A 26,755-nucleotide genomic window follows, 5' to 3' on the forward strand; every position below is an offset into this window, starting at 1 on the left:
TTGATCAGGAGGACTACTGGGAGTTGCAGAAAGGGGAAAAAGAGGAAGGGGGGAAAAGGGGGGGAGTAAGGGAAGAGAAGGAAGGAAGGAGAAACAAAAAAGGGGAAGGAAGAAGAGAAAGAAAATAAAGGCGAGAAAGAGGGGGGGGGGGGGAAAGTTGGCCACAGCAATGCGTGGCGGGTACAGCTAGTATATTAGAATGAGAGACCTGGGACGCGAGGGAGGAGAGGTTTGTTTCCTTTTTGGATCCAATGTCAGCCAATGGCAGGCCGAGGAAACCTTCCACCAGAGCGCGCGCGTCCTCTTGCCTTCTTGGGCAGCCCCTTCATTCATTCCTCTATCTATGTATCCATCCATCCATCCACCCGCTGCTTCAGTCGGCGTGACCGCCTTTGGGGAGAGAGGAGGAGGAGGAGGAAGAGGAGGCTGCCTTGGCTCGTGCCGCGCTCTGCCTCCGCCTTTCCTCCTCCTGCTCCTCCTCCGCTTCTCGCGCCCTCCCGCCTCCTTTTCCCTCAGTGCTCCGCCGGCAGAGCCAGAGGAAAGAAGAAGGGGCATCTCTCTCACTCGGGGTTGCGGGAGGAGGAGGAGGAGGAGGAAGCCCACGCCTTGCAGTAACATCCACCCGAGAAGAAGAAAAAGGCTTGGAGCCAAGGCTTGGAGGCGGGCGGGCTTTCTTTCCCTCACTCAGAAGCAACTTCGCCAAGAGAGGAGTGAAGCATCGCCAGGCAGCGCTGGCTCTTCTTTCCTGGCTTCTCCTTTCCCTCCTCCTAACAAAACAAACAAAATAGGGCTCTCTTTCCCCCGCTTTTTTGAAGAGGCAAGCGGGAAGTGAAGGCGTCATGGGGGAGGGTCGCTTTCGTCGAAAGTTTTGAGGGTTTGTTTGGTTTTTTGGAGGGAAAACGTGGAAGGGACAAACTCTTAAGTTCTTGCCCCGATTTTTGATTCTTAGGCTCCCTTTTTTTGGTAAGTAAAAGGCGATGTCGTCTACTCCCCGCGAGTTGGACTCTGAGGCGGTGGAGAACTTCCTGGACAGACACCCGGAGTTGGTGGAGAAGTGGCTGAAGAAGAAGCAGAAGGAGGCGCTGCTGCTCGGGAGCAAAGAGGCCGAGGAGAGGAGGTCCAGCAGCAAAAGTCTCAACGGAGGGTCCGCTCCAGCGGCGCCTCTCAGCGGGGGGCTGTCCGCGTCGTGGTCCGAGGAGGGCGGAGCGCTGCACCGTCGCGCCTCGCAGAAGGAGCTCCGCCGGAGCTTCGCGCGCTCCAAGGCCATCCCGGTGAACCGGACCTACGAGGAGCCCGGGCGGGCGCGGGCGCAGGAGCCCTCTTTGCGGAGCGCGCGGCGCCGGGCCCTCCTGCGCAAGGCCAGCTCGCTCCCGCCCACCACGGCCCACATCCTCAGCGCCCTGCTCGAGTCGCGGGTCAACCCGCCCGCCTGCCCGCCCACCGCCCTCGACTACAAGCGCCAGCTCAAGCAGCACAACGAGCGGCAGTTCTTCCTCGAGCTGGTCAAGGACATCTCCAACGAGCTCGACCTCCGCGCCCTCAGCTACAAGGTCCTCATCTTCGTCTGCCTCCTCGTCGACGCCGACCGAGGCTCCCTCTTCCTCGTCGAAGCCGCCGCGGGCAAGAAGAGCCTCGTCTCCAAGGTCTTCGACGTCCACGCCGGGACCCCGCTGCTCCCCTGCTGCTGCTGCGGGGGCGGCCCCGAGGACGCCGACGAAGTCCAGGTGCCCTGGGGAAAGGGCATCATCGGATACGTGGCCGAGCACGGGCAGACCGTCAACCTCCCCGACGCCTACCAGGTAGGGAGGGAGGGACCACACACACCCAGCCCCCCAGCTGCAAAGGGCATTCATGACCTTTTGGGAAAGAAATCACTTCTTGGAGATCATAACTTTTGAGAAAAGCATGACCTTTCAGAGAAGAGCAAAAAACAAAACAAAAACTTGAAGAGTAGAAGCTTCAACCAGATGTAATCAAGCTAGGCAATGGGTTTCAGTTGTTAGACTGAATAACCTGTTTTTTCTGCTCCCTTAGGAAAACAGAGATTTACCAGTGCATCAAAATAGCAGAGCTTTAGAAGTGTTTTTCAGTGCCCCTAGAATATAGTATCCCACAGACAGACAGATGAATGGATAGATAGACAGATGAAGAGATGGACAGAAAGAGAGATAAATGGATAGATAGACAGATGAATAGATAGATGATGGATGTACAGACAAACAGATAGATGAATAGATAGATGATGGATGGACAGACAGATTAATGGATAGATAGATAGACGGACAGATGAATAGATAGATGATGGGTGGACAGACAGATAGATAAATGAATGGATAGATAGAAAGACAGATGAATAGATAGATGATGGATGGACAGACAGATTTATGGATAGATAGATGGACAGATGAATAGATAGATGATGGGTGGACAGACAGACAGATAGATGAATGGATAGATAGATAGACGGACAGATGAATAGATAAATGAATGAATGGATAGGTAGATGGACAGATTAATAGATAGGCAAGACATATCCTCACATGTTCAAAGGAAGGGGAGGACACAAATTCTGAGCAAATTCTGTGAGACCACTGAGTCCCTTTTGGGGTATAAATATAGTAAATAAATAAATAAATTCTGCCAAGAAATCCCTGTGATAGAGTCACCTTAGGTCAGAAATGACTTGGCGGCACATAACACAAATAAAGTTAGTACAACTCTGAAGTTGGTTGGTTTGCTTGGATATGTATGCATCACACATTCAGTGCATATGCATTTTGGTCCATTGAACTTCTAAAGAGCTTTAGGTTGCAGCCAGGAAAAAGGTCCCTCAGCGTGCATAGGTACATCCCAGTTAAAAAGAGCCATCTTGGAGTAGTGAATGATGGGCTACAACTTTGGAGATGCAAGAGTTTGAATCCCTGAGCAGCTATGGAAACCACTTGCTCACCCTTGGAGGAAGGCAAGGGCCATGGTAAACATATTGCCAAGAAAACCTTGCAAAAGGATTAGAGTCATTATATCAATCAATCAATGATTTATTACGGTCTGTGACCAGCACAACATAAAATGGGGCACAGGTAATATAAGTAATAAATGACTTGAAGACACACAACAGGATACATACATGATTAGTATGAATCTTGCACAGATTGGTTTGCCTGTATGTACCTATATATGTATGTAGATATCTCAGAGAGCCAGCATGGTGAGGTGGTTTCAGTGTAGGACTATTACTCTGGACACCAGAATTCAAATTGCTGCTCAGCCATGGAAACCCACTGGATGACCTTGTGTAAGCCAGACTCTTCAGTCTCAGAGAAGCAACAGTAAACCTCTTCTGAGCAAATATTGCCAAGTTAACCTTGGGAGCATTGTAGTTCAGAACTGGTTAGAAGGCACACAGCACATACACAGTTAGTAGGACTCTGGAGTTGGCTGGTTTGCATGTATTCTTGGGTATGTACCTGTATGTGTTCATTTCATATATATATGCATTAACTGTCTTTGGTTAGTTGAACTTCAAGGGTGTTTAGGTTACAGCCATGGAAAGAGTAGATCATTATACGTATGTATCTCAGTTAAGAGCCAGTTTGGTATAGTGGTTTGGGCATAGGGCAGGGTCTGAATCCCCACTTGGCTGTGGAAACCACTGGTGACCTTCGACAAGTCACACATCCTCAAAGGAAGGTGACAGAAAACCTCCTTTGAACAAATCTTACTAAGAAAACTCTGTGGTAGTTTTCTTAGTAAGATTTGTTCAAAAGAGGTTTTCTGTGGTAGGTTCACCTTAAGGTCGCCATAGATCTGACATCATTTGAAGGCACACAGTGCACATGCAGTGAACAAAGTAGATCCGTTCCAGGATATTACTACTTCAATAGGAAATTTTGTATCAGAGGTAGATATGAAAGACATTACAAATGAATCAGGCAAAATATGTCAGCTAACTTCTTGTACAAAAGTAACAAAAATATACATACATTAAATAAAACTAGGTAAACCTTGTCTAAGTCCATTGAAATGTATTGAAACCGAAAGTTTCTTCCAAAATGATTCAGGAATGATCTCTTCTTTCATCTTTTTATGATTTTTATTTTGATGGCCAAACTTAAGTCCATGCTTTGTCAACATGGTAGGAATAATTACTCAGGACAATTTATCTGCTTCCTGTATTCTCTGTTGTGATGCTATTCACACATGCTCACGAAGGGAGGCAGCTACTATTTACCTTGGCTATTGTGGGCAGGTACACAGAGCTACAGAAATTCTGACTGGGATGGAGTCCAATTCTTTCCCAGGTCAAGCTTTATTGCACTGTATGCTGCAACCTGACATTGGAAGTCTGTGTTTTTCAAGCCCTTCTTCACCATCTTCCTGGTATTGATGCTGCTTAAAAACCTACAGCTAGATGGAGAACAAGAGAGGGAAAGAGAGAGAAGGGAAGACATAAAAGACTTATCAGAGGCTTCCCCCCTTGTGTCAGGAGCAACTTGAAAAACTGCAAGTTGCTTCTGGTGTAAGAGAATTGGCCGTCTGCAAGGATGTTGCCCAGGGGATGTCCTGATGTTTTACTATCCTATGGGAGGCTTCTCTCATGTCCCTGCATGAGAAGCTGGAGCTGTTATGTGGGAGCTCACCCCACTCCCCGGATTTGAACTGCCAACCTTTCGGTCAGCCGTTTTGCCGGCACAAAAAAAGAGAGGCTTTGTTAATTGAAATGTGCCTCTACAATCCTGACAACAGCTGTAAACAATTATTAAATCAGTTGACCAAGTCATGTTCTAAAGCCACCGTAAGAATTGTGTATCTCTACATGTTCTTTGACTGCAAGTTGTTCTTGCAGTTGCGGTCAAACAGCATCTGGAAGATTGCAGATTCTCATCCTTGTTCTGAATTCAGTTGGTTGGAACAAAAAACTAAATCTTTTTCTTTTTAACTACAAAAAGTGATCATTTTAGCTGGGGATTCTGGCAGATAATAGTCCCAGAAAAAGCCTTTCCTTACTGCTTCTAGCTTCAATGAAAACTTCATCCCAAATTTGTAAATATCTTGTTAACAGCTTGAGACAAGTTGTGTGCTTTCCACAAGGACTATAGGATGAGAGTATATGTTCCAATAACTTTGCCGAAGCTGAGCAGGTTTTAGTTATATTGTTTGAAACCCCTATTTTGAAATGTTAAAGAAAGAAAGAAATAAGCACCAAAGACTTCAAAGAAAAGTCCTCTGAAAGGAGCTGTTTTGTATGTAGCAGTTTGTACCAAATTCTCGCTTCCCAGCTATGTGTAGCAATGGGGAAAAATAAGTGAGGGTTTTCATCCAGCCTTGTTGATTATAAAGAGAGATTACAGTCTTGCAAGTCATCATTCATTCATAAAATGCAGTTCGGTAGTGATGTATCATATTTTAGCGTGGGCTTCTTCGGAATTATTCTACTTACCAAGAACAAATTCGATCAAAAGGGAAAATCGCAAATACATCAAAAGGGATTCTGTGGATCTGCTCGAAGGGGATTTCTGATCTGCTTTAGGCTGCTGATTAAATTTCATACTTAGCTAAACTACTAGAGTTAAAAAACAAACAAACCTGTGTTCAGTTTGTTGGTTCTGAAGAAAGCATCTAATGTTATACACATGCACAATGCATTGTAATATTACTGCAGTATTTTAAAATACAAACTAGATTTCTGCCTACTGCTTGCACATGTATTGATTTCTACATATGTGTATCATTAAAAACTCATGTGTTGTGCATGTATTTTGTGTTCAGGTTTCCTTCCTATTTCTAGAAAATTACTAAATAATATCCAAGTGATCATCTGCAGAAAATGAGACAATAGTAGCCACTCTGTATTAATTGCATCAAATCCTGCATACGTGTTGAAGGTTTGACATTCATATTGGCATGATACAGATATATATGGATATCAATTATAGAGTAGCTGTACCTTGGTCAATAAATTAAAATTGAATTTGTGCTAAAATGAACAAGCTAAAGTAAACAAGATTCTGTTTTGCCTTTTCCAAAAAGAAAGTAAGATGAACTCAAGCCACACAAAAGTCCAGTTCTTTTAAAACATTGCCGAGAAGCTCCCAGAAGTACTAGTCACTTTTTCATATTGGGAGAAAAGTATATGTGATACTAAGGTTAGCTGAGCCTGAAAATTGAATTTGGTTATATCTGTAATCGGTGAAAGGAGATAAGAGTAAAAGAAATATTGTTTACTGGACCAATAATAAGTGAAGATCCACATTGGTTCATGACAGATTCCCTTTCATCCCTTCCTAAGCACAGGAAAGTGTTTAGTAGGGAGTATCTGTAAGGAGAGCCATTCTGCTTCTGAAAAGCCCATAAACAGGGCAGAAGGAAAACAACTTGCCCTTACTGTTGCTATGCAGCAACAGTTGTCTAAAGGCATCCTGTTTCTGAACTGAATGTTCCTTTTAGTTATTGACTACCCGTGTAGCTGTCAATTATCCATCTGGTTACCATTAAATGAGCCATAAAATTTCCAAACATCTAACCCACAATGGCCATTATCCTATCCTTTGTTGCAGTGAACTCCAAAAGTTGGCTGTCCTTAGAAGTATTAACCTACTTCTAATATCACCATGGGGTTCATTTGGAGGGAGAGAAAACCTCTTTAATTTGCTCATACAGTGCATATTTTTCATAAATGTTTCAGTTCTCCATCCCATTCTTCCTCGCCTCCAAAATTTAAAGGGTCTTGGTTTTGCTTTGTCCTGTTTTCTTGAAAGGGAGTTAGGTAAAAGTAAAGGTTTCCCCTGACATTAACCGGGGGGGGGGGGGGGGGAGAGAAGGTGCTCATCTCAATTTCTAAGCCGAAGAGTCGGCGTTGGACGTAGATGCCTCCTAGGTTGTGTGGCTGGCATGACTGCATGGAGCACTATTACCTTCCCACCGGAGTGGTACCTATTGATCTATTCACACTTGCATGTTTTTGAACTGCTAGGTTGGCAGAAGCTGGGGCTAACACCGGGAGCTCACCATGCTCCCCGGATTCCTTTTGGTCAGCAAGTTAAGCAGCTCAGCGATTTAACCTGCTGCGCCACCAGGAGTTAGTGCTAACTAAAAAAATTCGTGCTCTCTTTTGTACCTACTCTAGCCGTCTCATTTTGAGGTGAGTCCACTATACGTCAAAGAGAGTTCACATACAAGAGTAGTACAACATGAGGTGTTTTATTTTCAATTATTTTCTAAAATAGTCAGTGGATTTTTTTTTCAGTGGATTTGATATCATTCTTTCTTGATTAGTTGCCAGCATTCTAGAACAAGAAATAGATATACGTAGCTAGGTTGTTGTTGTTGTTTTTTGCCATGGTATACATCATTTTACATTCACTTAACCTAAACATTATTTGTATTTTTAATTCAACCAACTATAAGATTTCTTTTAAAAATTGTTTTTAATGGGTTTTCACAGCTCTGAATAGTTTGATCAATAAATACTGCCACTTTAGAGCTCCCCCGGACTCCATATTTGACAAATATATTGAATAGCTTGTCTCCAATATTGATCCTCATTCTTCTCAAATTTAAAACCACAGTTAGATGTACGTCATGCTGTTCAACAAATTACTGATCCACAGGAGTATCCCATGTTTCCTCAGTTTCCATTGGATTCAGGACTATTCCTTTAGAAATCATATGTGTGTAAATGGAAGGCAAGATTAGAACAAACACCAACATTTATTTATTTATTTATTTTGTGTCAAAAGCATTGCATGAATAATTAAGAATAAAACTGATAAAATAAAGGGAGCACAATTAGCTAAATAATTTTAGACCAAAATGGGCAGCAATGACCGTATTGTTTGTAGCTTTAAACAGTTTTTCCTCTGTGCATGAGGAAGGGCATTGTGGGCAAGCATACAGATGCTGATTTGTTTGTTCTGCTTCACAGTTGCACAAGGTGGAGGATTCATCTAGGTAGTGCCATTTTGCCCGGTTGTGTTTTGATCTGCTTACTCAATTTCTGATTCTATTCAAGGACTTCCAAGTTGCCCATTCTTGGTTTTTCCCTAGAGGAAGACGCTCGTGGAGAGCCATCCAGTTGGAATTGCCTGATTTTGCTGCCCACAGGGATATTCTTGTTGTTGCTGGAGGAACATTTAGAGGAATGGTGGTTCTCATGAAACTTTTCCTTGATTTAATCCTACTGGTAGGAGGCTGAAGCCATATAGTGGGTGGCTTTCACAGTGTTCAACCTTATTTCTCTTGCAATTGACAGCAACTTCCCGTTGCACATCGGGGGGGGGGGGGGGAATGCAGCTAACTTATAAAGTCTATCAGCGGATGTAGGTTTAAGACATCTGATGATTAGTCTACATGTTTTATCCAGTGCTATGTTCACCTTCTTTGTGTGAGCAGATTTATGCCAGACAGGCAGGCATACTCAGTAGTTGAGTAAGACAAGGCCAGGGCCGATGTTTTTTCTGCAGAATGTTATTGCGTGCAGCTACTTTGTGCTTGGTGTTCATACAGTGTTTCCTAAATGTTAGTGTTCGGTCTAAGGTGACACCAAGATATTTAGGATGGAAACAGTGTTGGAGCTCTTGGCCCTCCTAGGTAACTTTTTTTTTTATATAATCTTTATTAGGTTTTACAAATTTATAGACATATAAACATATAATCCCCCCGTGTCGATAGGTATGTTTTACCAACATTAGTAATTGATACCACAACAGAGTGAGAGGGGGCCAGAGACCCCTTCCCCCCCTTCCCCTCCACAACACATATCTAATTCCCCCCCCAACACACATATCCCCCCCCAACACACATGTCCCCATTCATACAAGACGAGTGTCAGACAATGCACAAAGTGTAGATACATACAAATTAAAAAGACTTCCAATTTGTTTCCTGGCAGAATAGTTACATATAGTGTTGCCTGGCCTATTATTCCTCGGTTTCGAGGTATAGATTCTTTGGCCTAATTATTTGTGTACTAAATGACTTTTGGATCATTTTTTTCTTTCTATTCCCTGAGCAGGGCTCCCTTCAGCTCTCATCTTTACATATTCGTCTACTTCTGACCATTCCGTTTGTTTCATTGGTTTACCAGAAATACATTTTAAATAATAGGTTAATCTATCCATATCTCTAATGTCTATTAGTTTGTCTAGCCATTGTTCCACTGTTGGGGTATGTTCTTCTTTCCATTTTTTCGCGAAAACCATGCGCGCCGCTGTTATTATGTACGTAAAGATGATATCTTCATTGCTGTCCAGCTTTAGGTCTTCGTCGGTGAGTCCTAATAGAAAGTAGTCGGGCTTGCACGGGATGTTCTTTTTTATAATTTTCTGGGACTCTTCTTGTATATTTTTCCAGAATTTCTGTGAGATTGGACAGGACCACCACTGGTGGAAATAGGTGCCCGTCGACTTTTTACATTTCCAGCACGTATTCTGGTAGTTCTTGTACATCAGACTCAACTTGGATGGTGTTAGGTACCACCTATGGAAAGTTTTAAGCCAGTTTTCCTTGAGTGTAATCGAGTAGGTGTACTTTAGTTTCTTCTTCCAAATACATTGCCACTCTTGTAGTTTTATCTGCCTGCCTAGGTTTCTTGCCCATAGGATCATACAATGTTTGACCTCTTCCGTCTCTGTGCCCCATTCCAACAGTTGGTTGTAGGTTTTGGCTATGATTTTCTTGTCTAATTTTAAGATTTTGTCCCATGTTGTTTCCTTTTCTTCGAATCCGTTTCTTCGATCCTGTTTGAAACTCTCTCCTATCTGATAGTATTGAAGCCAAGTGAGGTTACTGAAGTCTTTTGATATGCTTTCCTGGGGTTTCAGAGACCAGGTGTTGTTGGTGTTGTTTTTCTCGAGTAGATCTTTATATCTCGGCCATTTGTTCCAGCCCAGAAGTCTTCTTTGTTTGGCTTCGATCGGCGAGAGCCATAATGGTGTTTTCGTATGGAAGTATTTTTTGTATTTGTCCCAGACCTTTATCAACGCTGATCTTACGAAATGGTTTCTGAAATTTTTTTCCACATTGGATTTCCCATACCACATATAATAGTGCCAACCTACTCTCAGGTTGAAGCCCTCCAATGTTAATGTTCTTTCGTTCTTCAGTAGGGCCCATTCCCTAATCCAGACCAGTGCGCATGCTTCAAAGTAGGATTTGAGGTCTGGGAGTCCAAAACCCCCTCTATCTATTTTATCTACCATGATCTTATGTTTCATTCTTGGTTTCTTTCCGTTCCATAGGAATTTTCTGATTTCCTTATTCCACTGTGCGAAGACTCTTGCGTTCCTTATGATGGGGAGATTTTGAAATAAGTACAGAAACCTAGGTAGGACGCTCATTTTTATTAGGGATATTCTCCCTAGCAGGGAGAGCTTTAAGTATTTCCAATTTAGTAGATCTTTCTTTATTTTGGTCCATACTATTTCATAGTTATTTTTAAATAGCTGTGCATTTTTAGCTGTTAACCAGATGCCAAGGTATTTGATTTTATTGCAGATTTTAAATCCGGTGATTTTACTCAACTCTTCTTGTTTGCGCCTGGGCATGTTCTTCGTTAGTATCGTTGTTTTGTTCTTGTTTAGTTTGAAGCCCGCCACTGCTCTGAACTCTTCTATTTTGTTTAGCCAGTTTTGCACATTCTTGATGGGGTCCTCTATTATGCAAATGACGTCATCTGCAAACGCCTTTGTCTTGTATTCTTGGTTTGCAACCTTCAGCCCTATAAGTTCTTTGTCCCCCCTTATCGATCTCAATAAAGTTTCTAGTGATAGAATAAACAGGAGTGGGGAGAGTGGGCATCCCTGTCTGGAGCCCTTAGTGATGTAGAATCTTTCAGTCCTTTGGTTGTTGATTTGTAATCTTGCTGTTTGTTCTGTATATATTGCCTGGATTGCGTTTTGGAAGGAGAGACCTATATCTAGTTCTTGTAATAATGTCTTAAAGAAGTTCCAATGTAGCCTATCGAAGGCTTTCTCCGCGTCTAAGGAAAGCCAGGCTACTTCTTTCTGGATATTTATATCATAATATTCTATGGTGTTTATAATTGATCTTATGTTATCCTTTACTCCTCTTTGTGGTAAAAACCCTGCTTGATCGTCCCCAATCCAGTCCTTTAAGAAACTTTTGAGTCTTTTAGCTAAGATGTTTGTGTAGATTTTGTAATCGGTATTTAGTAAGGAAATTGGTCTATAGTTGTTCATTTCTTGTAAGTCCGAATTTTCTTTGCCGATTAATACTATGTCCGCTTCCTTCCATGTATCTGGTATTTTACCATCTTGCAATGCTAGGTTCATTATTTTTCTTAGAAAGGGAGTGAGTTCTTCTTTCATTGTTTTGTAGAAGGCTGCGGAATACCCATCTGGGCCTGGTGCTTTACTTGAATTTAGGCTTGCAATTGCGTCCCATATTTCCTGTGATGTTATCTCTCTGTTAAGATGCTCTCTTTGGGTTTCAGTTATTTTTTCTAGTTTTAGTCTGGATATGTACTGGGTGATTTTTTCTTCAGGTATATCTTCCTTCATGTATGTTTTTTCATAGTATTTTTTGAATTCTTCTTGAATTTCCTTATCTGTTGTGAGATAGGTTTCTCCTTTTTTAATTTTTGTTATGCATTGATTCTGTTTCTTTTTCCTTATCATCCTGGCCATCCATTTTCCCGGTTTGTTTGCTTCTTCGAATTCTTTTTGTCTGATGTATTTGTATTTTTTGGCAATTTGTTCCAGTTCCAATTGGTGTTTTCTGCTTTTCAGTATTTTCAGTTTTTTTAGGGGAGATTGGTTCTTTGGGTTTTTCTTAAGATCCTTTTCGTTTTCTTCTATCTGATGTTCAATTTCCTTTAATTCTCTGTTTCTTTGTTTATTTCTGAAAGCATTTTGCTTTATTAGGTTGCCTCGCATAACCGCCTTCATTGTGTCCCATATTATTTGTGGGGTAACGTCTTCTGTGTCGTTGATCGCGAAGAAATTGTGGGCAACTTTCAATGTAATTTTGGCTTTGCAGTTATGTAGGTAGGTGGAAAGCACACTTTTGTCACGGCAGGATGAGTCTGGTGGTTATCTTTGTAGTAGCTGGAGAGATCTGTCAGGGCATTAGTAAGTTGGATTTCAACTGTTTCAAAGTCTTTTGCATGTGCTGTTAGGTTAAGGCCATCACCGTATATAAAGATCTTTGTGAGTGGTGGCTGTGGCTGATCGTTAGTAAAGATGTTAAACAAGGTTGGTGCAAGAATGCTGCCTTGAGGGGTGTTTTTTTTTTTTTTTGCATCCTCCATCTACTTTTCCTGTCCTGAAACTCTACATAGAAGCTGTAGTTTTCTAGGAGGGTCAGGATAGCTTTTGAAAAATCGTAGTTCCAGGTGATACGGTAGACCTTATGTAGCATTTTCCTATGTAGCACTGTGTCATAGGCTGCTGTAAGGTCCACAAAAACTGTTCCTGTATTTATGTATTTATTTATGATATTTCTACCTTGCCTTTCTCGAACCCGAAGGTGACTCAAGGCGGCTTTACAACATAGGCAGCTATTCAATGCCATTAAAACAATGTAAACAATAAACATTTAAAACAAAATGATAAAATACATACATTAAACCTTTAAAAACATATAAAACTAGTACCTTCACTATTAGCCTCGTTGTCCAAAAACATAGTCTAAGTCGTTCCAGTATTCGATTTCACATAGTTCCGTGTTTATCTATTCCACTAGGTTCCCAAAGACTTGTTCAAAAAGCTATGTTTTCACTTTCCTGCAGGAGGTCAGAAAGGGAGGGGTTGATCTAATATCCCTAGGGAGGGAGTTTCACAGCCAAGGGGCCACCAGTGAGAAGGTCCTGTCGCTCGTCCCTGCCACTTATGCCTGTGAAAAAAGCAGGACCAAGAGCAGGGCCTCCCCAGATGATCTTAAACTTCTAGGTGGTTAATAGGAAGAGATACATTCAGACAGGTAAGCTGGGCTGGAACCATTTAGGGCTTTATAGGCTAAAGCCAGCACTTTGAATTGTGCTTGGTAGCAAACCAGCAGCCAGTGGAGCTGGTGTTACAAGAGAGTTGTATGTTCCTTGAACGCCACTCCAGTAAGCAATCTGGCTGCCACCCATTGGACTATTTGAAGCTTCTGAACAGCCTTCAAGGGCAACTGCATGTAGAGCATGTTGCAGTAGTCTATATGGGATGTAACCAGAACGTGGACTACCATGGCCAAGTCAGAATTCCTAAGGTATGGGTGCAGCTGGCACACAAGTTCCAGGCTCAGCGATGAATCCAGGATCACTCCCAAGCTGCGAACCTGCGTCTTCAGGGGGAGTGTAACCTCATCCAACACAGAATGCAACCTTTCTCATACCCTTCCTTGATATACTTGGTCAAATTGAGGTGTACAGTTTTTCCCTGGTCTGAAGCCTGCTTGTTGTGCAGTAAGCTGGGGTTCAATAACACTGAAAGAGCCTCCTTGGACACAGAAAGAGCCTCCTCGAAGACTGAGTAAATACGTTGAACATCTCCTGGGCAACGTTTCCTGTAAATGGCTAATCTTTCCAACCCAAAAGCATTGCTTTATAACATTTTAACATCAACATTATAGATAGTTATCAACTTTTAGGGATAGTTGTAAGTTTGGGGACTTAAACATCTTATTAGAAAACCTTCTGATCTGTGAAATTAGTAGTGTGTATGTGTGTCCTCTTCCTGTTATTCCAACTTCCATTATTTAGAATAGGTGTGATTGATTTGGAGGAAAGCAATATGAAATTTGAAGCCATTTGTTTATTGGTTTTTGGACAGGCTCACTATGGAAATTGGCTAATCCCTGCTTGAAAGTATTTTATTTGAAGCCAGAGAGAGCAGATGGGCTACGAAGTACTCATGACTAAGATCTGGGGCAAGATGCAATATTTATTAAACCTCTTCAGCAGGATATTAATCTCTTTCAAGTACAGCCCTTAGGTATTGGATCCTCATTTAGTTCAGCCAGGCTGCTGATGTAACCTGGTCCTTGGGACCCAGCCATATGGTCCTCCTTTTTCTAAAACTGGAACATAGCTAATTTCTCACCAAGGATTCATTAAGGGTGTTCCATTTGCAGCCCCAAGGCCATGGGTACTCCTTGGATGCTCCCTGAGTAACCTGTTAGGTTGGAGGAACACTGTCCATGTTTCCCCAATTGTTTGTGTGTGAAGTTCCTTGGGTTTCCAAGATCACTGTGGGATGGAAAAGGTTTCACTGTCTCCCTATAAATCTCTATACAGGCAGTCTCCTAGTTACAAACATCTGACTTACAAATGACTCATAGTTACAAACAGGGGTGAGACCACAGGGAGATGTCTACTCCTAGGAAGGGAAGTTTACTCCCCATAGAGTTATCACAGGAAAAAGGGATCTTCATTGAAGCTTTAGCACAATCTTTTTTTCCACAAAAAGCCATTTTTTTTTCAAAACCCAAATGTCACAGGCACAGAAAGTGAGGTGAAATCTTCTGAACAGGGCCGCAGATGGCAAAACAAACAACACAGGGCTGTCAACCCTTCTCTATGCTATTCAAAGTACACCCATATGTGTGTGTGGCTGGAGTTACACTTAAAAATGTATCTCTGTTGACTTACGAATAATTCAACTTAAGAACAAACCTATAGAACCTATCTTGTTTGTAACTTGGGGACTGCCTGTACTAGCATTTCATAGATCTCAAAAGGCAACGAGGGTAAGCACCCCATCCTTTCCTCACCAAGGCTTCACTTTGAAAGTAAGACATGTGATAATTATCAGCATTTCCTTTTTTTCTCTTGGAAGCTCAGCCCTTAATCAGTTTCAAATATTTTTCACTTTTCTCGTGGAAGCTTAATCCTGAGGATTTAGCCATTTTTTCTTTGTATAGAAGGGAAAGATGCCCAGTAGAGTGCATGGTTCCAAAGAGGTGTCCCAGGTGAGTAAGAAAGTCTTTAATTCTCAAAATCAAATAAGCATGAGCCTCAATATCATGAATAGGGAGAAAAAACTATGAAATTGTGAACAAAGTTTTTTTATGATGACTTTAAACATTTTAGGACTCAACTCTACTGCTGAAAAAAGCTACATTTCAGAGTATCAATGGTAGGTTTCTCCTTGACATTTAAGTCTAGTTATGTGCGACTCTAAGCCGAAGATCCAGAGTTGTCCGTAGACTCCTCCAAGGTCATGTGGCCGTCATGACTTATTGGGGCATTGTTACCTTCCCGCTATTCACATTTGCATGTTTTCAAACTGCTAGGTTGGCAGAAGCTGGGGCTAACAGTGGGAGCTTACCCTGCTCCCTGGATTTGAACCGCCGACCTTTTGGTCAGCAAGTTCAGCAACTTAGTGGTTCTCTGAGTATCAGTGACACTGGTATAAAAACAAATTTAAATCTTTATTAATATGTGAAAATATCCCATTGTTTGTAATTAGTCACCTATGTTTAGTTCCTCTTTTTATTTGTAACAAATCCTCAGTGTCATTTCTCAGTATAGAAGCCAATCTGATGAGTTGAGAGTATAGCTGCCACAATGGCCAGGATGTGTGTCTTATTACTTTCTGGGCTTTTACTCCCTTTCTAGCTTTACTATACTCCCTCTCCGTTTCCATTTCCTGAGGTGAGAACCCAACAACTGCTGAGGTAGATAAATAGCCTCACCTGAAGCCGCAGGTGTGGTAATTCCTATAGAACCACAAATCATAAGGGTCTAGGAAGCTGCTGTTTTGCCTACAGGTGCACTCTTTTAAATAATTTTCACTTTGTTAATTCAAACCAGTCCTCTTTTCTGAGAGAAGCTCTTCTAGTTTTTCTAGTTTTCTACTTCCTTGTCTTTCCCTGAATTATTTATTTTAAAAAAGTAAACAGTATTGCGCATAATACTCCATTTGTGGTTGCAATATCCCCCGTTAGGAAAAATACCAGCCCAGTATTATACACAATATTCAATTTGAAAGCTAGTCATTGGTTTTTATCAAAGCATTTCCATTTCACTTATTCCATTCCTCACCCATCCTTGACAGCATCTGCCCGTCACAGTGATGGATAATGCCAGGTTCAAGGCTCTTTGAAGCATGTGGTGTGCCAGCACAATGTTGCATGAAGTGCTGGTAAAGACAGGAAAAGGATGACTGAAAAGAGCACCTAAAATATTCAAAGTCAAGCAAGCAGAGGTTGCCAAATTAGAGCAAACTTCTTTACCATGTGATTGATTTTGTTTTACTCTTCTTTCATATTATGATTTAATATAAGTAACAAGGTCACCAAACAATGGGGAAATAAGGCTTTTGTTTTTGACTGTGCAACATACAGTTTTTATTTCATACACCAAAGCTTTCTTTTCTAATTTTTTTTTTCTAAAAACACACACTATCTTTGGAGAGCATCATTATTTCATATACATAAAGCAAAGGTTTTTTTTACATGTTCAGGTTGTACCAAGAATATGGTTTGATCTTTGGGTATTAAAAGATTTATTTCTTGTCGTCCCATTTATTTGCATAAAACATATTTCACTGCTACCAGTGGATTTTCTTCTAGGTAAGATGCTTAGGAAAGGAAATGGGAATGTTGTCCTATCATCCCGCTATGCCCTGTTCAGTATGTTCAGATCCAGCAACCATTTAAATGAGAGGCATATGAACACTGGCACAATGACACTGCTTCACAAGGCTACTGCAGATTGGATCTGTATGGAAGGTGACAACTGATGTAAAATTCCTATATGACATCATTCTTCCCCACCATATACACAAAACACAGCCTGCTAGATGCAAGGACACCACTACACCCACATCTGTATAAAAAACCTGTCACTATTTCACATCAGGAGCATCTTTAGACCCCAAACACAAAGTTTGTAAACAAGGAAGAAATTATGACAACCAAGCAGTTCTGTAGGGTGTATGTGAATGGAGACTGCACAGAAGACTTGGTGGGGTACTCCTCCCTATTCTTGGAAGGCCCACAGTGTTAGTCACTCAGAGGAAGTGGTCCATGTACCAAATGACCCCTGCCTTAGGCTGCCTTTAATGTCTCCTAGGGCCATTCCACACAGCCCTATATCTCAGAATATCGAGGCAGGAAACCCCACATTATCTGAGTGTGGACTCAGATAACCTAGTTCAAAGCAGATATTGTGGGATTTTCTGCCTTGATATTTTGGGATATAGGGTTGTGTGGAAGGGCCCCTAGTCCCTTTAGTCTCATCCAGCCAGACCTATGTATACCCATTGGCTTAATCGCCTGTGGTTGCTGTTTAGATTTTTTTAAAAGCTTACTTTTTATTGTTGCAGGTAATACCCCTCATGTAAAAAAGTACATAGACAAAAGAAAATTACATAACTTTGGTCAAAGGGTCTCTAATGCTGACTCTCATGTACTTCTGCAAGCCATCTTGAGGCAGAGGAGCCTCATGTTGCTCTCTTCTCAAACAAAGGGTAATAAAGCATACCAAAGACTTATGTGAGGAGGGAGAAGTGACCTCTATATGCAGCTGGGGAGCAAAACACCTTTAGCTGTATAGATCTAAGAAACAGAGGTGAAAATAAGGCAGCAGATATCTACCACAGGGTTCCATCTGTCCTTAATTGCTCTGTAAACAAGTGCTGATGCGTCTTCACTTCCAACAGGGTTGGCCCCTCCATTGACTGCCTCATCCTTGCTCTAAGAAAGCAGGTTGTGAAGATTAGCATGACATATCTCGGTCACCTGAATGTTATGGTTTATTGGCAAAGGTTCCCTAAGAACTGGATTCTCATGATCCATTGTGGCTGTGTATTTAAAGCAGGAGTAGCTAAAAGGGATTTTGTTTGGTTGTTCAGTGTATGTGCTTTGATCTATGTCACTACTTTCACATAGATGTTATATGATGCTATTGCTAGGGTGGAATTAAAGACGAAGGGTGATTTCACACAGAAACATTTTCCATAGTTGTAGAAATATCAGCATTAAAAAAACCTGTTAATGTTGCACTGATGTAACTATTCACATTACTTCTCAGAAAAGTTAACTTTACCCACAGTGTATATCCTTTAATCTTTCACACTTTAATTGTTTTGGTTCTCTCACGCGACCTTGTGTGATGACCCTGTGGATTTTGCTACTGTTGACATTTCCTGACCTCAGTGTTTGCCATGTGGTCCAAGCTTTATGATGCCTGATGTAATTTTCTGTTTAGAAATAAAACTTCATCTGTATATTTTTCTGTTGTCACTTTGACTGCTTGAGCACACAGGGTGCATTTTCCCCAGACAAAAGAGGAGGAAAAAAGTAGAATGGCTTCAGCTTGTGAGTAGTAGCTGGGGCTCCTGGTTGGCTAATTGCTGCAGTATTTTTGTAGTATTTATCTGCCCTGAGAAACAAAAAGGAATGGAATTTTCTCCCATACAGCTTGAAATCTGCTTTTGAGGAACTCACTTTATCATCCAATTCTGGAAAATAGCAGAGCACAACCTCTTTCTTGCCAGAAAATGTGGACATGCATTCATTCCCTCATCCTCAGTGGTTCACCTTTCATGTTATGTCTTCTAGAAACTAACTGTAAGGCTCAAATGTCTTCCCAAAGGGATGGTTCTCACAGAATATTTGCTTGGGGAGAATCTATTATCTCACCTCCATTACACTAGGGAAAGGAAGGGGTGACACGTATAAGAACCATGATGTCCACTCCACTTACCTTTAGCAAGCAGTGGAGTTCAAAAGAGTTTCCAGAGAAGGCACTGCTGTGTTTTACATCAAGGCTTCTTAAACTTTCCCACTCGTGACCTCTTTCAGCCTGAGAATGTTTTTACATGGCCCTAGGTATATAGAAATATAAAATACTACGTGTGAAAATCAAACATTTACTGATGGCAAATCTGCATTTGCAAGGCTTGCTAAACAAGTGGATTTTATTTTGGATGAAGTAGAGCTGAAACATCTTTTGCAGAGTCCACTGTAAACACTGCACAACATTCATGTAAATGTCTAAACCACTAGGCGATGTTCAGAAAATAATTACTGCTGCCATTTTTGGGGTGACCCCAATATTGAATTAAGGGGACCTCAGCTGGGGTCAGGGCCCACAGTTTAAGAATCAGTGTTTTAGATGAACAAACAGCAATATCTTTCCTACTGATGATTCCTCATTGCAATACCATCTGTTCAATTTAGATTGTTTTTGGAAATGCCATATATTTCATGGCAGTTCATTTCTAAAATAAAAATGTATCTGTTAAGTGGTAAGAAAAATTAGTCTTTTAGTAAATCTCATTTTCCACTCTTACCCTGATAGACATATGACAACGGCATATTATTGAAACAAAAGGGACTCTTGTTCATTTTAACGGTGTACAAAGAAGGGGTATGGAAAGGCATTGTGATATTGAACAAACAAAAGTGAGCAACAGATGTCCCCTTTCAAATCATTGTTAAGGTTCACAATGTGCTATTTAAAAATTAAAAGCATTTGTGGGGGTTTTATGGCAGTCCCTCTAATGCTGAATGTGATCATCCATAGAGTAAAAAGGTGTTGTCGGTCTCAGAATGATAGATAGACATGAAAAGAAAGGTATCCTATTTGAACCTACTATGGATATAGGAGAAAAGAGTAATCACCCTGAAATGGAAAGATCATGTATTTGGGAATGTTGTGTTTTCTTGAGGCTTTTGGGGGGTCAGAAATTTTTGTAACTTAAAACACTCCTGTATATCAGAAAAACTAAGGACAGAGTATTGGTATTTAATATTCAGTGTTCTACAGAAAAATGGACAGGTTTGGATGGATTTGTCACTATTATTTCCCCCAACCATCTACTTTCCTTCCTCAGAGCTCAGTAACTGAAATCAATGGATGGATTTACTGTTGATACTTTGAGTTGCGTTTTGTCCCTACTGATTTATGGAATGATTGACATTCAGTTGAAATAAGGCATAGTAGTAAGCATTCAATCTATATTATTGCTGGAATCCTTGCTAGAATCAGTTCTTTACGAGCAGGAACTAGATAATTCTTCTTTTCTGGCAAACAACTGGTGGTACTACTGAAGCTTCTACACATGCATACAAGGCAAGAGTGGTTGGATCAAGCTAAGAAATCACACATAGACTCATATGGATATGATTCCTTATTTGAGCTACTGATTTACACATGCATTGGATTGCTTAGTGAAACTGGAACTTGTTGGGTGAGTGGGCTTATTATTGAAAGGCCCTCCCCATGAATGTATAGCAGAGTAATTTATTAGCAGCAGCATGACCCAGCACCAGTAGCCCAAAGTAATAAAAAGAACAAAAACACACAGACCAATGTTATCTCTTCCATAGGAGGCTTTTCTTTGTAGTAAAATAATATGGTTGCACCATTTACAAGAGCAAGGTTTCTACAACACAAAAAGTTCTTTAAACATCCTTCTTTACTTCCGCGCGGAGCTTCTTTCTAATTCAGATAAACAGCTTCGTTCTCATAGAGCTTCCTCTCGCAGCGAACTTACATGAGAGCTTCACACAGTAGCTTTACATACAGCTTTACACATGAGGCCTTCAACCTGGGGCTTCTCTCACCGAAGCTTCTCATACCAGGCCTTCTCACATTCAGCTTTCTTATAGACTAAGGTCTACCTCACACAGAGGCTTCTCTCACAGACTAAGGCCTATCTCACACTGTGAGGTCTTCTCTTACAGACTGAGGGTGAACTAACACTGAGACCTTCTCACACTGAGAAGTTCTCATACTGGGGGCTACTAAGATTGAGGCCTTTCTCCCACTGAGACCTCTCTAAACTACAGGCATGCCTGCTTATATTTAACTCATAGCTGTGAAATTTGCTGCCTAGTTTCCAGACATAGGGAGATTAGTTATAGTTGTTTGGGACAACATCGTAGGAAAAGATATAGTTTTGTCCTACCAGTTCTAGAAATTCCCCCAAGCCAACATACAAGTTGGAAGATTGGCTTTTTGGAAGTTGTAGTACAAAATGATTTTTTTTTCACATTGTGTTCAAGACCAAACTCCATATTAGAACCAAATATGTAAACCCACCCACTGCCCCCCCTTTTTTTGCTGGAGAATGGAATATGTGACCACCTGAATTTTATTTGAAATATTTGCATTTGATTGAGGCTGCAGATTTCATTACCACAGCTGCCACATCTTTCAGATACTTCTCTCTCTCTCTCTCTGTGCGCGCATGTGTTCACGTGTATGAAAGTGCACACATGCACGTACTCACAAAGCTTGCCTTTGGTTTGATAAATGGTATTTTAGATTTAGTGGGTTGCTGTTGCTTATTAGAGGAGGTAACCTTATAACTGGTTTCAAATTGTAAGTGTATTCCTTGTAATTAGTTTTACTGAACAAAGCTAGGAAGCTGATATTGCTTTGCTATTTTCTAGCTGTAATACTACTCTATCAGCTGTACTCTTTGATTCAAATGGCAATTAAACATAAGTGTTTGGTCACATGTATAAACAGCCCTTTAAAGTTTGATTAAAACTCTTCTGTTTGTTTTGATATGTGTTTTTATTTATCCAAAGTGATTAAGGATAATGTCAAAGAGATTGGAAAATTACTTCTCTGGATAACAATTTCTAGAGTCCCTGGTGCTACAGTCACTTTCCAGTTTGGGAACTTGAAATGCGAGATCCATTTTGTTCTTGGCTGTTTTCTATGTTTGGGAATCCTGACAGAGGAAAACATTAATGGATGATATGTGCTGTGGAGATTCAACTTCTTACAAACTGTTACACGGATAGTGAGAAACCAGTTGATCCCATACGTGTGTGGGGGGTGACTTCCTCTCCTCTCCCCAACACTTTTCCTATTATAATTAAATTTACAGTGGTTGGAGCTACTGTTGTTGTGTTCTTTTAAGATGTTTTTGACATGGAGTCTCCACAAAACTTGACATTGATGCTGAAATACAACACCGTCTGAGCTCTGTGAGTGCAGCACTTTTTCAAATGAAGCCTCGAGTGTTTGAAGATTGGGACATATATGAAGATACCAAGATGCTTGTTTATAAAGCGATTGTCCTCCCAATCCTGTTATATGCCTGCAAAACATGGAGCATCTACAAACATCATTCTCAACTTCTGGAAAGATTTAATCCCTTTGAAAAATCCTGCAAATCTCTTGCGAAGACAGGCAGACAAATGTCAGTGTTCCGGGGAAGCAAAGACTACCAGCACTGAAGCAGTGATCCTCCGCCACCAACTTTTCTAGACTCCCACATTGTCTGAATGCCTGATAAATGTCTCCTATAGCACCTACTTTATTCTCAGCTCAAGAATGGAAAATGAAATGTTAGTGGACAGCAAAAGTGTTTTAAAGAGTTTTGACCTTAAATACTGTGAACTGGTGAGCTCTGCCCCTTGAGTGCTCTAACTGGAAGCCAGCTATCACTTACATTGCTGTGGATGTTGAAGAGGCACAAATGGAAGGCAAAAGGGAGAAACCTGCCAAGAGGAAGGTGCATCAAGCAAACCCTTGTTGGTACTGCCTTCCATCTGGAAATATATGTCCTCACTGCGAAAGACCATTCGGACCCAGAAGACGTGTCTACAGTCATTTGCGGACCCACCATCAAGGCTCAACACTTGAAAAACAATCATACTCAGCTACGAGTGATAGTCTCCGATTATGATAATCCTTTTCATATCAATTAATCTGCATTCTGAAACTGGTTTGCAGGGTACTGTAGATCAAGCCAGAGCAGGGATTTGAACCCTGGTCTCTAGAGTCGTAGTCCAGCATTCAAACTACCACACCTTGCTGGGTCTGTGTTGGCTTTATTTTTAAACTGCTAAAAGAGGAATGGAGAAGAAGCCCACTTCCACAGCTGCACTTACAGCTATGCAAAAGAAACTGCTTCTCTGGTAAATGCCTCTCACCCACACTGGGTGAATTGTTTTCTCTCCTATAAAGAAGCACACTCATTTGGATGCATTGTAACTTCATATCTTGATTTGATAGAAACCTCCAAAGTAGGTAAAGTAACTACAGTTTTAGGAAATTATTTTAACTTGTATAGCACCTCCATCCTCCACACACAGTGGGAAAACCTTAAATGTCATGCCTCCGAACCCTCCACCCTGTAGTGCTGTAGTCTTTCATCTCAGGAATCTACCACTTTATTGTGCTACATGTGCGGATCAAGATTTCATTTCTGTCCCAACGTTATAGTGGGATAAAGTAGAAGATTCACTTTCTGATGGCAGGGATTATAGCCTTTAACTAGGGGCTTTGATACTGTTATAAAACTGAAGAGATTCTGGCTTCTTATATACCCTTTAGGTCGGGTGCTCAATGTTGATGTGGCTGACTACATAACAGCCATGGATAGATGAGAAAATGTATTTTATTGTAAAGATTACTTATTGGCAAGCTAAGTGCTGTCTGACTTTCAGTACAAAAGAGCTATTAAATGCAGGTCCTGGGAGGCAAGTGCAGTGTACACATGAGAAAAATCTGAGGATGTGTTTCAAATAGCAGCTCTTAACAAGGGAATAGCAACTGAGCAGTGCTAGAGATACCTTCAAGTAGCATTCAGTCACTTCCTGAGCACAGAGAGGCAGGTGTTTTGGAGACCAGATATCAGGTCATGATGACTGGAGGGTTCTGAGAATCATAATAAAAAGTGATTTTTTCCATGCTGTTAGAAAGCCTACTTTTTCTGGTGTCAGTTGCTAAAAAGATATTTATGCAAGAAAGCATTGACATAGTTTGCTGTAAATTTGTTTCAAATATGCAAACCCTTCTTTTTGATAATATGTTGTTAAATGTAGCCATAACTACAGAACCCACCTCTTATCCCAGGAATCAGTGCAACTGATATACCAGGCTGAGCTCTTCAATCATATTCCCAGCTACTGCTGTGACATGGCTATTCAAACATAAAATGGTAGGTGTGACTCGCTAAAGGATTGCTTTGCCTTTAAAGAAAGAATTGATGCATTCATGTCCCCAGTGCATGTGCTTTTAAACATCTGCGTATGAACAACAATGACCCATATAGTGCAAAGTCTGTTTTAGATGCTGCAAAGGTTCATTTTAAACCATTGACATTCCAGTCAATCTTTTATCCCAAACAAGAAGCACTCCCTTGACTTTTAGAAAACAAGTGGAAGGTCAGTTATTGCAAAACAAACAAGGCTAGAAACATTGCATTGTGTTATCTTAGTATATGTGTAGGTAGAGTGGGTGGGATCATGGTCCTTGACAGTGGAACTGAAGTACATCTCTATATCTGTGAAATTCCATTTGATTTTATTCTTTGGTATTTTCACAGAAAAGTTGAACACTGGTGATTATCCTATATACTATATTCACTTGAGTGTAATGCTTACCTTTTTTTGGCTAAATTACATTGCCAGAATAGAGGTGTACATTAGATTCTATGATGAGTTAGAATCACGCACCTAAACCCACCTATGCTGTTGGACAAGAGATCCCAGCTAGGTACAGAGAGGGAGAGGCAGCATTGACCCTGGTAGGAAGGATAGATGGGCATGGCTTCCCACCTCCCTTTTCATGGATACCACCATCTCATATTACATTAAACAGCAAAACCTTTCTTGGTAATACACACTTACAAAATTGAGGGGCGCATTACAGTTGATGGTCATTGTACTAGAGTAAATAATTGCAGTCAGCAAGTTACGAACAAGATTGGTTCTGTAGGTTTGTTCTTAAGCTGAGTTTGTTTTTAAGTTGGAACAGGTACATTTTTAAATTGTAACTCCAGCATATGTATGTATGTATGTCTATGTCTATGTCTATGTATGTATGTCTAGCCTTGGATAGTATAGGGAAGGGTTAACACCCCTGTGGTGCATTTTTCCCCTGTCTGTGCCTCTGTTCAGAGAATTTCACCCCACTTTCTCTCCCTGTGATAATTGGATAGAAATTTGGCTTGTTGCAGAAACAAAGATTGATGAGAAAGCTTCAGTGGAGGCATCTTTTCCCCATGATATTTCTTTCAGGAGTGATTTTCCCTTTTGGAGCATAGATTTCTCTCACTTCCTGTTTTCTCACCCTTGTTCTTAACTAGGAGTCATTTGCAAGTTGGATGTTTGTAACTTGGAGACTGCCTGTACAGTATTTATTTGTAAGTCTAGAAATTTTAGCCAAAACAATTGGCACACAAATCCTGTGTGGATGTATTCATGGGTCAGTGTAAACACAGTAGCTTTTATAAAAAAAAGGAACAGTCCCTTTCTCTGAGTAGCAAAAAGCAAAAGCTTATTCTGTCCCAAGGGAACCTAAAAGAAATACAGAGGCCCTCTAGTCCAGGGATTCTCAATGTATGGGTCCCCAATTATTTTGGCCTTCAGCTCCCAGAAATCCTAATAGGTGGTAAACTGCCTGGGACAGTTGAGAACCACTAGTCTCAACACACCATGGCACTGCTTCTGGCCTTTTTGAATGCCTGGGTGGGAAAATGACCCTTCCCCCCAAAGTGAAATTGGTGCTTTCCCCTCTCTACAGAATGACCCTTGTATTATCCACAGGTCATAATGTTATCGAGCAATTCAGGGCAGTTCACAGATAGTGAGATCTGGAATGTGGAAACTGAGTCCATGTCCAAAAGAAGGTTGGACCAATTCAGGGTCCGGTTATCCTTTTGTGCAGCTGGTTCATACTGGCCAAAGATGATGGGTGCTAGAGTCCTTTGTTAAAGTGATGACCAGAAAGACACAAGAGGAATCCCAGGTTATATATTGGCTGTGAAAGGTCATCAAGGTCTTCTTGATGGCTCCAAAAGTATTTTATATAATCATAAAAACATAACACATTAACACATACACACACACACAAGGGTCCTGGTACCGTTTGACCTGCCGATACGGGGACCATCAGTGATGGATACTGGAACCTTTGGCTGCAGATACCAGAACCTTCATGGATACTGGGAATGGGGAAAGAGGAGTGGGAAGGATTTCATTTGGGAGTAAGGTGGTTGGAGGGTAGCTGTTTGAGGCAAAAAGAGACTGACTGGAAAAAGAGACAAAGCAAGCTACATTGACACAAACATGGGGGTAAAAGGGCACCAGAGTGTCCATTTATTAAAGGGGTTGTTAAGGGGACAATGTATCCTCTTGTGCTGGTAGCTGCTGTAGATCTTCCCTGGTTCCTCAGCTCTTCAGTGTTCGAGGCTTGGGGCTCTCTATTAACAATTTGAATTTCCCACCAAGGTCTGAATTCATAATTTTCCAGAAGAGAGGGGGGTCTTTCTAAGACATCAAAATCCATGGGTTTGCCCCAAATCCTGCCCTTGAGTTGTACACAAGGCTGACTTATGCATGAATATATACAGTAGTTTCTGTTAAGGTTTGTTCAGTATTCTGCATCCAGACGGGCTGCTCTTGGTGTTACTGAAACATTCTTCTCCTGCTTTAAACTATAGTTTTACAATATTACCATTTTTACAGTCCCTATTATGTTGTCCACGCTATTGGGTGTGATATGTAGGCAGCAGGTGAACGTTTTTTTGAATGTTACTAATATGATGGTTTCAGCTGCATTCCCTAGTTACTTTTAAGAAATGTAATTTTGGGAGGAAGATTTAGAAAGTATGTCAGGACATGTAGGGACAACTATGGTGAAATAAACGTGCTACTAAAATAACATCTGAAAAGACAGAAGGGAGTAATATGTTTTTTAAATTAGCACTTATTAGACTGTGACACTTAAGCACTCTTGCATGAATTTCAATTTTAAAAATAGCCTGAAAGCATTTAAGTCTTAATTAAATGATTGTTTTTTTTATTAAAAAGAATCCAACATTATACCTACTTA

General features: G+C 41.0%; 1 protein-coding gene across 1 annotated transcript in view; it reads left to right on the forward strand.

Moving 5' to 3' along the window:
• The first annotated feature begins 407 nt into the window (after nucleotides 1-407).
• PDE11A (phosphodiesterase 11A) overlaps nucleotides 408-26,755 on the forward strand; it is a 208,967-nt gene continuing 182,619 nt past the window's right edge. Inside the window, exon 1 of the mRNA XM_060779634.2 lies at nucleotides 408-1,799. Within this exon, the coding sequence (XP_060635617.2) occupies nucleotides 978-1,799 (822 nt within the window). The 5' untranslated portion in view covers nucleotides 408-977. The remainder of the gene's footprint in view (nucleotides 1,800-26,755) is intronic.

This window comes from Anolis sagrei, chromosome 1 (genome assembly GCF_037176765.1).
Source record: "Anolis sagrei isolate rAnoSag1 chromosome 1, rAnoSag1.mat, whole genome shotgun sequence".
Taxonomy (NCBI): domain Eukaryota; kingdom Metazoa; phylum Chordata; class Lepidosauria; order Squamata; family Dactyloidae; genus Anolis; species Anolis sagrei.